The sequence below is a fragment of the Bubalus bubalis genome, chromosome X, assembly GCF_019923935.1.
Source record: "Bubalus bubalis isolate 160015118507 breed Murrah chromosome X, NDDB_SH_1, whole genome shotgun sequence".
Lineage (NCBI taxonomy): Eukaryota > Metazoa > Chordata > Mammalia > Artiodactyla > Bovidae > Bubalus > Bubalus bubalis.
In genome coordinates this window covers 86,426,650-86,438,911 of record NC_059181.1, presented here as the reverse complement: position 1 = coordinate 86,438,911, position 12,262 = coordinate 86,426,650, and the positions used below count along the sequence as shown (strand labels likewise).

At 39.1% G+C, this 12,262-nt stretch overlaps 2 protein-coding genes across 4 annotated transcripts in view; one reads left to right on the top strand and one right to left on the bottom strand.

The window, feature by feature from the left end:
• Positions 1 to 418: 418 nt before the first annotated feature.
• On the bottom strand, positions 419 to 8,041 carry PSMD10 (proteasome 26S subunit, non-ATPase 10). Of its 2 annotated transcripts, none has more exons than XM_006075590.4 (5): positions 7,823 to 8,041; positions 5,431 to 5,529; positions 3,943 to 4,089; positions 3,677 to 3,843; positions 419 to 806 (listed from the first exon to the last, which is right to left on the bottom strand). In XM_006075590.4, the coding sequence occupies exons 1-5, from the start codon at positions 8,036 to 8,038 to the stop codon at positions 653 to 655; spliced, it is 783 nt and encodes a 260-aa protein (XP_006075652.1). In that variant the 5' UTR covers positions 8,039 to 8,041; the 3' UTR covers positions 419 to 652. The 2 variants fall into 2 exon arrangements, with proteins under 2 accessions (XP_006075652.1, XP_006075653.3); XM_006075591.4 differs by having other exon boundaries at positions 729 to 806; positions 3,756 to 3,843; positions 7,823 to 8,038.
• Positions 8,042 to 8,098: 57 nt separating this feature from the next.
• ATG4A (autophagy related 4A cysteine peptidase) overlaps positions 8,099 to 12,262 on the top strand; it is a 79,182-nt gene continuing 75,018 nt past the window's right edge. The window contains exon 1 of one of the 2 annotated variants that reach the window (XM_006075589.4): positions 8,099 to 8,244. In XM_006075589.4, coding sequence (XP_006075651.2) covers positions 8,235 to 8,244 — 10 coding nt within the window. In that variant the 5' untranslated portion in view covers positions 8,099 to 8,234. The remainder of the gene's footprint in view (positions 8,245 to 12,262) is intronic. The other variant, XM_006075588.4, reaches the window with a different exon arrangement.

Genomic DNA, 12,262 nt, shown 5'->3' with positions numbered 1-12,262 from the left:
TGATTTAATATAGGTACTTTAAAATTTTCTTTTTAAAAACAATACATTTTACTTTGGAGGGAAACAGCTCATTAAAAAAGACACTGGTACTTGAATGCCAAACTTGGACAGCATCCCCGAACCGAAAACTTGGTCCTCACAAGATGTAAGTATTCTTCCGATAACAAAAACAAATTAAACCGTATTGTCGGAAAAAACAGAAATATGTGGCATAGGCTTCTGAGTGATCTTGAAAAACGAGTTATGATGTGTTTTAACTGTATGGAGGAACATTCTAGAATCTACCTAGAAACATTTAGCAGAACAATTGGCCTGGTGCTCCTGGGGTTGTTCTGCCTCAAAGGGGGATAGAGTGTGTGTGATAGGGTGCTTAAGACTCACAACAGCCACAGAATCACTCACACAGAATTAACCAAAATTCAATACAGAATAATATATTAGAGTAGAACAATGTCAACAGTTGTTCAATGCCTGGAAAGCAAGTTGTAAGCTAAGAACAAATAACTCAGCAGGAACAATAGTAAACATGTTTACAAGACTTGGGAGGTGAAAAAACTTCATCATTCATAGATGATGTCTTATGCACAAGTACATTAGTTACCAGTACATTAGGGGACAGCCACAAAACAAAGTAAGACTAAATCCAAGCTGCTTAGCTTTCCACCATTCTCTTGAGTATTAAACCCAGCCCACCTTTGGCCACTTGCAGGGGTGTTTTTTCTTCTTTATTCTCAATGTAAATGCTTGCTCCTTGGGACACCAGCAATTTTGCTTCTTCCACTCTCTCTTCATCACAGGCTAAGTGTCTGAAATCAAGGACCACAGAGATTGATTAATCATTTCCAATTCTATGTAATGTTTAGGAGTCCCTGACAGGTAGTCTAAACTGCATATGGTCGTGTGATGTTGGAAAGTTATTTAATCTTGAAAGGAAAATCTATTTCCATGGAGAAGAGTGTATATAAGTTAAAATTCAGTGGAATATAGCTTTATAATCTCAGATCATAAATAACAATTCTGACCCTACTACAACAAAAGTGAGCTAAATGCCAGCCTAAGGAACAATGCCCTCAATTTATGGAGATTAGTAGGTTACACCAAACACATACAATAATTCTGGATTAGAATTCAGAAAAACCTCTATATATAATCTGCTAATAGCAACTTGTGTGGTTTAAATATTGGAAAAGCAGTCTATAAAATTTTTTATATCATATGATTGTTACAGGCACTCTGTAAGTTAGCAAGGTATTATTATCACCATTTTACAGCTGAAATTGTGACAGAGGTTAAAGTCTTTGTATATGATGACAACAGGGCTGAGCAGTGAGTTGGGCGGGGGTGGAGGTGGGGACCTTGTGAGGCACTTAACAGTTTACCAGGCAGAGTACTATACACTTAACATGTTATTTTATTTAACCTTAGGGAGGAAGGAATTTTACATATCTCATATTACAGATAAGAAAATTAGACTCAGGAAACTTAAGTAACTTCTCCAAGTTATTTAATACAAATATTTAATATAGCTGTTAAGTGGCTGAGTTTGGATAGGGCAAATAGCATCTAACTATTCCTTAATCTTTGGCTCTTCCCAGGACCCAACACTGCCTGTGACTCCTAAATTTCCTCCAGGCCACCCTCCCTTTCTTATTTGGAGAAAAGGGCTAGAACATGCATGTTTTTCTAATAAAGCCACACAGAACTACAGAGAAAAATTTTAAAACAAAGAGTTAAGAAAACAACACTGAATCTTACTCTGGACTAAAAAGAAGACTCAGATTTTCTGGTTCAAAAAAGTCATCATTTAATAAGGAATAAAAGTGGCCAAGTACTGTAGAAGAAATATCAAGGTAGAGGATGGCTTCAGATCATACATAATCAGTGCCAGATGCATTTGAGTTAAATGAAAAACAGTAACTACAGGATGCTTGGGGCTGGTGCACTGGGATGACCCAGAGGAATGGGATGGGGAGGGAGGTGGGAGGGGGGTTCAGGATTGGGAACACGTGTACACTTGTGGCAGATTCATGCTGATGTATGGCAAAACCAATACAATATTGTAAAGTAATTAGCCTCTAATTAAAGTAAATAAATAAAAAAATAAAATTAAAACAAATACAATGTTTTTTCGTAAAACAGCAATAAAATACAGGTGACTTAAGTGTACATAGTATAATAAGTGTTAGTCACTTAGTTGTGTCTGACTCTTTTGTCACCCCGTGGACTATAGCCCGCCAGGCTCCTCTGTCCATGGGATTTCCCAGGCAAGAATACTGGAGTGAGTAGTCATTTCCTTCTCCAGGGGATCTTCCCAACTCAGGGATCAAACCTGGGTCTCCTGCATTATAGGCAGATTCTTAACCATTTGTGCGACCAGGGAAGCCCAATAAATATAAAGAGACTGGATCTGCAATGAAAATGCCTGAGTTCTCGATTGTAGCGTGTGAAAATATATTAGTTGCTATGTCGTGTCCGACTCTTTCAACCCCACGGAATGTAGCCTGCCAGGCTCCTCTGTCCATGGAATTCTCCAGGCAAGAATACTGGAGTGGGTAGCCATTCCCTTCTCCAGGGGATCTTCCTGACCCAGGGACTGAACCTGGGTCTCTCGCATTGCAGGCAGATTCTTTACCATCTAGGACACCAGGAAGCCCCAAAATACAGGTGAATATTTATCTAACTTCAGGGTGAGGAAGCACTTTCTAGCTATGAGGGAAGATTAATAGATCTGACTATATAGAAGTTGAAAACTCTGTCATTTCAAAAAAATAAAATTTAAAGACAAACTGGGAAAAATATTTTCAACTAGCATGGAAGAAGGTTAATATTTGTACTATGTCAAGGCTATGCAAACAAATCAGTAAAAGTAAATTAATTTTCCAAAAGGAAACAGAGAAAGGGATATAGAAAGCTATAATTTAGAGAAGAAATAGTCACAGGCACTAAAAATGTTTAGCTTCCTTGATAGTAAAAAAATGCAAGTTACAACTCTGAAACACCATTTTTCCTATAAGAAAAGGATATTTTTTTGTGTTGGAAAGGGGTAATAGGCACTCTCAAACTGCTGTTGGGAGGAGGCAATAATACAACTCCTCTGGAAGTAATTTGGGAATATACAGCAACTGTTTTAAAATGTGTATCTGTTGACCCAGCAATTCTAGTTCTACACTAAGATACTAATCAGCAATACAGCCAAAGGTTTTTGTATAACGTTTGATCAATGTAGCATTATTTATAATGGTGGAAAACTCAAAAAAGCTTAAATATACAGTAATAGAGGAATTATTAAATTCTGGCATAAAATAGTGTTGTGTATAGGCATTCAAAATCAATTATTAACATTGGAAAATGATTACACTATGAGGTAAAAAGCACAATATATGAAACTACGCACACAATATGGTTCCAATTTTACAAAAAAAAAAGCATATGTAAAGTATGCATATTTACATATAAAAGACAGGGAGGAAATACATTAAAATGTTGTCAGTGGTTATTTCCGGGAGGCAAGATGATAGGCACTTTGCATTTTTATCTTTATACTTTTGTGTACTTTCAATTTTTTTTTGGCCATAAAGATGTATTATAAGCAGAATTAAAAAAAAATGATGTGTAAGAATTAGTGCAAGAGGGCTAATGTCAGGTAGAATACAAATGACTGCTACTCGCCACTTACAGAGGAGTGTTACCCTCAGTGTCTTGGATGTTTGTGGAAGCTTTGTAGTACAGAAGAATATGAATCATCTTCAAGTTACCCTTGGCTGCTGCGCGGTGCATTGCTGTGGCCTCATAATGGTCCTTAGCGTCTGGATTAGCTCCACCTTCCAGTAACATGACAGCAATCTGAGAAGATGTAAAAGAAAACAATGCAGATATCTGTTAATATTTGTGTTTGCCAGAGGTTTAGAACTCAAAAGAAGAAGCCTAGGAATGGAACCCTACCTCATGCCTGTTTTTGGAAGCTGCATAATGTAGGGGAGTACAGCCATTTTGATTGACAGCATTCACTTGAGCACCTTTTCCCAGAAGGGCTTTGACAATCTCATCTCGGCCAGCGGAAGCAGCAATATGAAGAGGAGACCAACCTGCCTGTAAAAGAGGTGGACAGAACACAAACCAGGCAGAAAAGTCACAGGGATTAATGCTAACATTAAGACAGGGTTTACAGAGCTGTGTATGAATGGTTTTAAGAAAATATATTCTTTCCCTCATTAAGCACTGCAGGATATTTGGAAATCAGATACATACAAAAGAAAAGCCTCCATAATTCTGTAACATGGAGACTACCTAAGTCTAACTCTAATGTGCTTTTAAATAGGGATCATAGGATATCAAGCTTTGTTGAGTTGTATTTTCCACAATTTCCACTTATCATCATGTTGTAGGAATTTTTCTGTCATTTGGAATCATAACTTTATTGGCTGCATACTATCATGTGGATATACATACTGTACTCAACTATTCCTCCATTATTTTTCTTTTTTTGCCATTATGAATATTGCTTCCTCAAGCATCCTTGAAAAGGAACCTGTTTACAAAAAGTTTTCACCCTTATTCTTCAGAAAGTGAAAGTGAAAGTCACTCAGTTGAGTCCAACTCTTTGCGACCCCATGGACTATACAGTCCATGGAATTCTCCAGGCCAGAATACTGGAGTGGATAGCCGTTCCCTTCTCCAGGGGATAGAACCCAGGACTCCTGCATTGCAGGCAGATTCTTTTTTTTTTTTTTTTTTTTGCAAGCTTTAGAAAATTCAGTAGTTTTATTTAAATAATTCACTTAGTTAATGAAATAGAAAAAGTATTAACCTTTTCTTTTTTTTTTTAATTTTATTTTATTTTTAAACTTTACATAACCATATTAGTTTTGCCAAATATCAAAATGAATCCACCACAGGTATACATGTGTTCCCTATCCTGAACCCTCCTCCCTCCTCCCTCCCCATTCCATCTTTATCAGCTGAGCCACAAGGGAAGCCCAAGAATACTGGAGAGGGTAGCCTATCCCTTCTTCAGCAGATCTTCCCAACCCAGGAATCGAACCAGGGTCTCCTGCAAGAAGTCTTACTCTAATATAACCAATACCATTGCACTAAATCTCTATATAACAAAAAAGGTTCTAGGCCTTCATTCTAATATCTAGGCACTATTCACCAAAAAATTTTTAACATAATAAAAAAGGGTTTGTAGTCTCTTAGAGGTCATTGCAATAAGCCTTGATCTGCTTACCTTAAATTACAGGCTATGAGTGGCAAAATGAACATTCTGAAATAATGCAACCACCAGTCCTGTATTTGGTCACTGGCACCATGCTGCAACTTCCTAGTCTTAAAGGTTAAAATTTGTTTGTAACTTTAATTCTTGGGCTTCAGTAAACACCAGTCTGGACTCTAAAGATAACAGGGAATTTATCAACGCTGCCTAGTACTCACATCATCTTTATCATTCACTGGCACTCCAAGTTGCAGCAAGAATTCAACAATTTCTGTATGTCCAGCTGAGCATGCCCAATGCAACGCTGTCCTGCTGTCCTACACGGAAAACAGAGAAGCAGTAAGATCAACATTCTTGAAAAGAAATAAAAGAACTAAGACAAGAAAGCAGAACATATTAATCCTGAGCCAGTGAACATACGGTTTGGAAACAAGAAATGGAGAGGACTGGATCCTCAGGTAGGTAACCTCAAACTACATTACTTATATAAGAGAGCCTAAGGTTTTAGTACCATGCAGAGAATACACTGATGAATGTAGGTAATTCTGGGTAGAATAGACCCATGAAAGTAATAGAGCAAAAAACTTACTTCAGTGCTTTGGCAGAAATAGAGCTTTAGCTATGTACATATTTTTATGTCAGGCACTGTGCTAAAAATTTTATGTCTATCATCTCCTATAATCCCTATGATACTATATAGTATATATTATCCCCATTTTACAGATCAGGGAACTAAGATTCCTCAAGGTAAGCAGCTTGTCCAAGGTCACATAGCTAGTAAATGGTGAAATTAGGACACAAGCCTGAATTTTCTAGATGCTCTAGAAAGAACAAGTGAATCTTATGGAAAGGAAATGTTCATAAAACTAGTTGAGATTCCCTATACAGCCATTTTAAAAACATACCACACACAGATTTAGAAAGCAACATTATTTTTTTTTTAAATAAGCTAGAAAGGAGTTAGTCATGTTTCTCAATAAGAATTTCTCGCTCTTATTTTTTTTGCAGTGACTGCTATATTTCTTAGCTCTGGGTAAAAGAAAATACTATTATAAGCTTTATTACAAAAATTTCAAACTCATATAAAAATAGGCCACTCACTTACATTGTACAAATGTTTTCTTATATTTGCTTCATCTGTTTTTTTTTCTTAAAGAGATTTTAAAAAACAAATCTTAAATATCATGACTTTTCATCCCTAAATATTTGAGTATCTAAAAAACACTCTGTTGTTGTTTAGTCAGTTTAGTCGGTAAGTCCTGTCCAACTCTTTTGTGACCCCCATGGACTGTAGCCTGCCAGACTCCTTTGTCCATGGGATTTCCCAGGCAAAAATACTGGGTTGCCATTTCCTTCTCCATAAAAATACTTTACTACATAGCTATTACACTGATTAAAATTAACTCTAACTCCTTTATAACATCAAATACCCAATCTGTATTCAGATTTCCACAACAGTATCCCAAATGTCTTTTTACAGTTAGCTTGTTTTCAATCAGGATCCATACAAGGTCCACAAGTTGCAACAGTTGTTTTTTAAGTCTTTTGATTCTGAATAGTTTCTCCCTTTTTTATGCCATTGACTTGATGAAGAATGGTTAGAAGTATTATTAAATCTTAATTTAATTTTGTTAAATTAAATCTAAAGTATTAAACATTACCAGACCAAACTAAAGGCAAACTAGGCAAAGGGATTTTTCAGGTTGAGCAGCAAAGGAAAGTTCCAGAGAAGCCTCCCGACTTCTAATTCTCTTCCCAAAGACACAAAATGGAGATTTTTAATTATGTGACATTATCTTGCTAGTGCTTAGCACTGTGCCTGTCAAACAGGAAGCAATCTATAAATGTTTGTTGGCTTATTGAGGGCACCATGAATCTTTCTAGAAACTCAGGGTGAAAGCATGAGGATTCTTTAAGTAGGAGAGCAGAAAGAAACATTCCCAAGGTCCACTCTCTTTTGTTTCGCTTCTGCCTAAACTGCCCATTCATCCTCCAGGGAAACCTCACTCCTTCTTCAAGATACAGCCAATCTTCCCTCCTTTGCAAAGTCTTTAAGGGTTACAACATTCGGCTTTCCTAAGCCAGATTAAATCAGGTCCTTCCATGATATGTTCTGAAAGCACCACGTCAACTTCTCTCCCGAAGAATACAATTAGAATCGGACATGATTTGGGATTATTTTATCCACGTCTGCTCCTTCCAGTAACTGCCTGACACAGAAGAGGCGTTCAGTTACACATGTTGCCTCGAATAAAATCACTAATAAAAGCAAAGAAATCCATTTCAAAAATCCAAAAACTTTCCTTCTCACAGATGCCTCAAAGATTGGGCATTTCTGAGAAATGAGCTAAACGTTCTAGAAATATCCAAAATACAGCAAGCTAAGTACCGGGCCAAAGGGGGAGGGGGGGAAACATTGGCAGTTTGCGGGGCTAGATTGGGCCGCTCTATCCCGAGTCCTGAGGTGACCCAGGGGTAAGGATGGGGAGGCGGGGGCGGGAATCCCGCCCTCTCGGAACCGGCCTCCCCCTGGACTGGGCAGGGCTGTGCAGCCACGTTGTCTCCGCCGCCGCCGCCGCCGCCTGCGGAGAGGGTCCAGCGCTGCTTTACCTGGTCAGTCCTAGTGGCCAGGGACTTATCCGCCAGGATCCTCTCCTTTAACTCCTCCAGCTTCCCGCTGTAGGCCAGGTTGCAGATCATTAGGTTAGACACACACCCCTCCATTTCGCTTTCCCAGGATCTCGGTGCAGCCAGATCCACCACCTCCTCACTTCGCAGGCTCCGAGCGCTAATCAAAAGAGCCCGTAGAGCTCCACCAATCACCATCCTCTCTTCTTCCTTTGCTTTTCCCATCGCAGGGCGCCTCTGGGAGTTGCAGTCTGAGCGCAGTTCCGGGCAGGGAGGCGCCTTCGCCACTCTCCCCGACTCTGACCCTAGCGGCGCGGAACTACGAGTCCCAGGGTCCCTTGCAGCCGCCGTAGTCAAGTGGCCGGTGGAATTGGCCCAGGATGACAGCTGGAGAATGGAGTCAGGTATGGGGAGCGGCTTCGTGTAGAACCGGGGTGGGTGGTCGCTGTTGGGGCACTAAGTCAGTGACGCGAAATGGGTGCGGGGTCATGGCAAGAGAGTTATGGGACCCAAAAAGTCCTGTCCTGGGGGCCCTATCTGCAGTGGTAAGCGGAAGGGAAAACGGTAGCAGCTGAATATTACCTCCTGAGCTCGAACCAGTGCCTGTGGCCACCCTCCCCATCGCTCCTGCCGCTGCCAAAGGATTGGAAGGAAATAGGGGTTAATTATGCTGACATTTCGGTGGAGTGGCATTAGGGTAGAATTCTGCCACAACAGTGATAGCATATGACACTAAGGTGATGTGCCAGGGTGATGCCAAAGGCAGGGTGTGATGCCATAGGAGCCACTTGATATCTAAGAGATCTCACGGAGTCCATGGCGTGGTGACATAACAACTTGAGGGTCATCTTGACACTGTCTATAGTGTTGACTCTTTAATATCAGGATAATAAAGGTGACATCAAAGTTTTGCTAGACTATTAAGCTAATAGTGTTTCTATTTATGGGAATCCTAAATAGTGCCACAGCAGAAAAAATGCACGGCTTATCCTTTATAGGGGATATCCAGACTGGCATCATACCACAGCTAAGTTATGATAAGAATATACTCAGGAAAGAGACTGATTATATTTACCCTGTTACAGTGTAGAACAGGGCTTGGCAACTTTTCTGTGAAGAGCTAAAAAGGCAAAATTATAGGATCTATACTAAGGACAGGCTTCCCTGGAGGCTCAGATGGTAAAGAATCTGCCTGCAATGCAGGAAACCGTGGTTAGATCAGGAAGATCCCGTGGAGAAGGGAGTGGCTACCCATTCCAGTATTTTTGCCTCCAGAGTTCGCCGGACATGGGGTTACAAAGAGTCGGACAGGACTGAGCTACTAATATACTAAGGGCATTATGCCAAAACTAGGTAATGATAACAATACACTCAAGAAGGAGACTGATTATATTTATCCTGTAATAGTGTAGAACACAGTTCTGTAAAGAACCAGATAGTAAATATTTTAGGCTCTGTGGGCCAAAAAACAAAATCGAGGATAATGTGTAGGTACTTATATGACAAAGGAGAAAACAAATTTCAGCAAATGTTTATTGATAAAATTCAAAGTAATAATAATTGAGCATTTATTTTAGGTAATACAGGACAACTAATGAGAATAATGAAATTCTTTTTTGGGGGTAACATTTTATTTGGGGCTAATAGTATTCTCTGTTGTCAAAATAGTTTCAAATGTTAATGTTAATGCTCACCTATAATGAGATTTGACACATTTTATCTTTATAAATGTCTTTTCACACAGATGGGTATGAATGCACAAACATATTCTTGTTATTTTTTAGTTAAATTTCAGAATAGTGTGAGGTTTATGGAAAAGTTGGGAAGATAATGCAGAATTCCTGTGCACCCCTCACCCAGTTTCCCCTACTCTTCCTTTCCTATTTTTAATAACTTTATTAGGATATATTTTTCATATCAGAAAATTCACCCATTTCAAGTGTATAGTTCAATATTTTTAGTAACTTTACTGAATGATGCAACCATAATCATAATGTTTTAGAACATTTTCACTTCCCTCCTAAATCCCTCATACTCATTTATTTACAATTAATCCTCATTCCCACTCCCAACTCCAGGTTACCACTAATCTATTTTCTGTCTCTATAAATTTGCATATTCTGGACATTTCATCTGAATTAAATCAAGTAAGAAGTGGTCTTTCGTGCCTGGCTTCTTTCACTTAGCATATTTTTGAGGTTCTTCCATATTGTAGCATGTACCAGTACTTCATTAATTTTTATTGCCAGTGTGTATGAATCATACAAAAATCTTTTGTGTTTAGCTTCTTTCACTTAACATAAGGTTTCTGAAGTTTTTCCAAATTGTAGTATGTATCAATACTTCATTTTAATGGCTAAATAATATTCTGCTGTATGGCTTTCCATATTTCACTTATTCACTCATCAGTTGGTTGGCTTCTGCCTTTTGGTTATTATGAATAATGCTGCTATAAGCATTCATGTACATATTTCTGTGCAGATATATGCTTTCATTTCTCTTGGTACCTATCTAGGAGTAGAATTGCTGGGCCATATGGAATTCTTTTTTTAAATTTGTGAGGAACTGCCAGAATTTACCAAAGTGGCTGTATATTTTCCCCTCCCATTAGCAATGTATATTCTCTTCCACATCTTTAATGTCTATTTTTTTAATTACAGACATGCTAATGGGTGCAAAGTGGTACCTCATTGTGATTTTGTTGTTTTGATTTCTAACACCATGGAAAGTGTATAAAGCATGTTGGCATCACTTATGATTCAAACAGTGTTAGCTGTTGAAATGACTTTCCTACTGTGTAAGTTTCACATGTAAGTGCTCTTTTGTCTTGTAATTTTAGGTTGAATTAATTAAGAAACATTATCAAGTCTGGAGCAAAAGCTAATGTCCAGGGCCATTTGGTGTTTCGTATTAGTGGGTGAAGGCAGTTCTTCCAACAGGTGAAAAAATGTAAAAGTCATTCATACCTTTCTTACCATAAGGAAAATACAAAGTGGACCTAATTTGACTTGCCAGATGTAGCTTGCTAATGGCTGGTGTATAGTGAAAGTGTCCTGTATTTAGTAGGTGTTCAATAAATATCCAGTTGATTTCAGAGGTACAGCAGGCTTGTTGTGTGGTACTCACAAAGGATTGGGTATAGTAACATTTTACTATAATAATACATCAAAAAATTGGATTTGATTGCCAGAAACAGCTGGAGACAAACTCCAAGTGTCCCTACTACTGAGTGACTTGTTTGGGTAACCTTTTATAGATGGTGTGTTGTGCTTTTAAATTATTTGATATGACTGGGTGGTTAACTTTCAATTCTGAATCCTTTAAGGACAAGGGTAAGATATTCTTTAACTTTTTGAAAGCTGCAAGACAAATAGATCTCTAAGGGAGAATATGTCTTCTCTTCCGTTACTGTCCCCAAGTATGGAGGAACAGTGTGGTTACTGTTTATTTATCAAGAGTCAAAGGGGGGCCCTGTTAGGGATGGACTCCCTTGCTACTTGTACAATTGAATATTCCCTTTTCTACTGGTCATCTAGAGTCTAGGTCCTCAGTTCAGGTCAGTTCAGTTCAGTTGCTCAGTCGTGTCTGACTCTTTGCGACCCCATGAATCGCAGCATGCCAGGCCTCCCTTTCCATCACCAGCTCCTGGAGTTCACTCAGACTCATGTCCATCGAGTCGGTGATGCCATCCAACCATCTCATCCTCTGTCGTCCCCTTCTCCTCCTGCCCCCAATCCCTCCCAGCATCAGAGTCTTTTCCAATGAGTCAACTCTTCACATGAGGTGGCCAAAGTACCAGAGTTTCAGCTTTAGCATCATTCCTTCCAAAGAACACCCAGGACTGATCTCCTTTAGAATAGACTGGTTGGATCTCCTTGCAGGCCAAGGGACTCTCAGGAGTCTTCTCCAACACCACAGTTCAAAAGCATCGATTCTTCAGTGCTCAGCTTTCTTCACAGTCCAACTTTCACATCCATACATGACCACTGGAAAAACCATAGCCTTGACTAGACGGACCTTTGTTGGCAAAGTCCTAGAACAACCCAAATCCATCGTCTGGACTTCAAGAATAATATTTACAGATCACATGTGTCAGGTATTGCGCTTTTCTCATTTAGTCTTTCGCAACAACCCTTTGAGGGAGTTTCCATTATTCCCGAGCCCCCACCTTTAAAAAAAAAAAGGGGAGAATACAGGCACAGAGAAGCAAAATAGCATGCTTGAGGTCACACAACTTGGCAAAGGTTGGTGCTAAAATGTTAATCCAGTGCTATTCTACCCTAAAACCCTAGCACTTAACCACTGCAACATATTGCTCAGTATTGCTGGAGATAAAATTATGTGTAAATGAGAACCTCAGATAATGCAATACTAATTTCTGTCAGAGCTCTTTGGGCTGTAACACTACCTATGATTGTGGGG

What these genes read in the sequence shown, in the direction of transcription:
- PSMD10 (XM_006075590.4), bottom strand. Translation starts at nt 8,038, where the DNA reads ATGGTGATTGGTGGAGCTCTACGGGCTCTTTTGATTAGCGCTCGGAGC. An exon ending in TGGCCACTAGGACTGACCAG is followed by an intron (nt 5,530 to 7,822) that starts GTAAAGCAGCGC and finishes TTTTCCGTGTAG; the next exon opens with GACAGCAGGACAGCGTTGCA. An exon ending in CTTCCAAAAACAGGCATGAG is followed by an intron (nt 3,844 to 3,942) that starts GTAGGGTTCCAT and finishes ACATCTTCTCAG; the next exon opens with ATTGCTGTCATGTTACTGGA.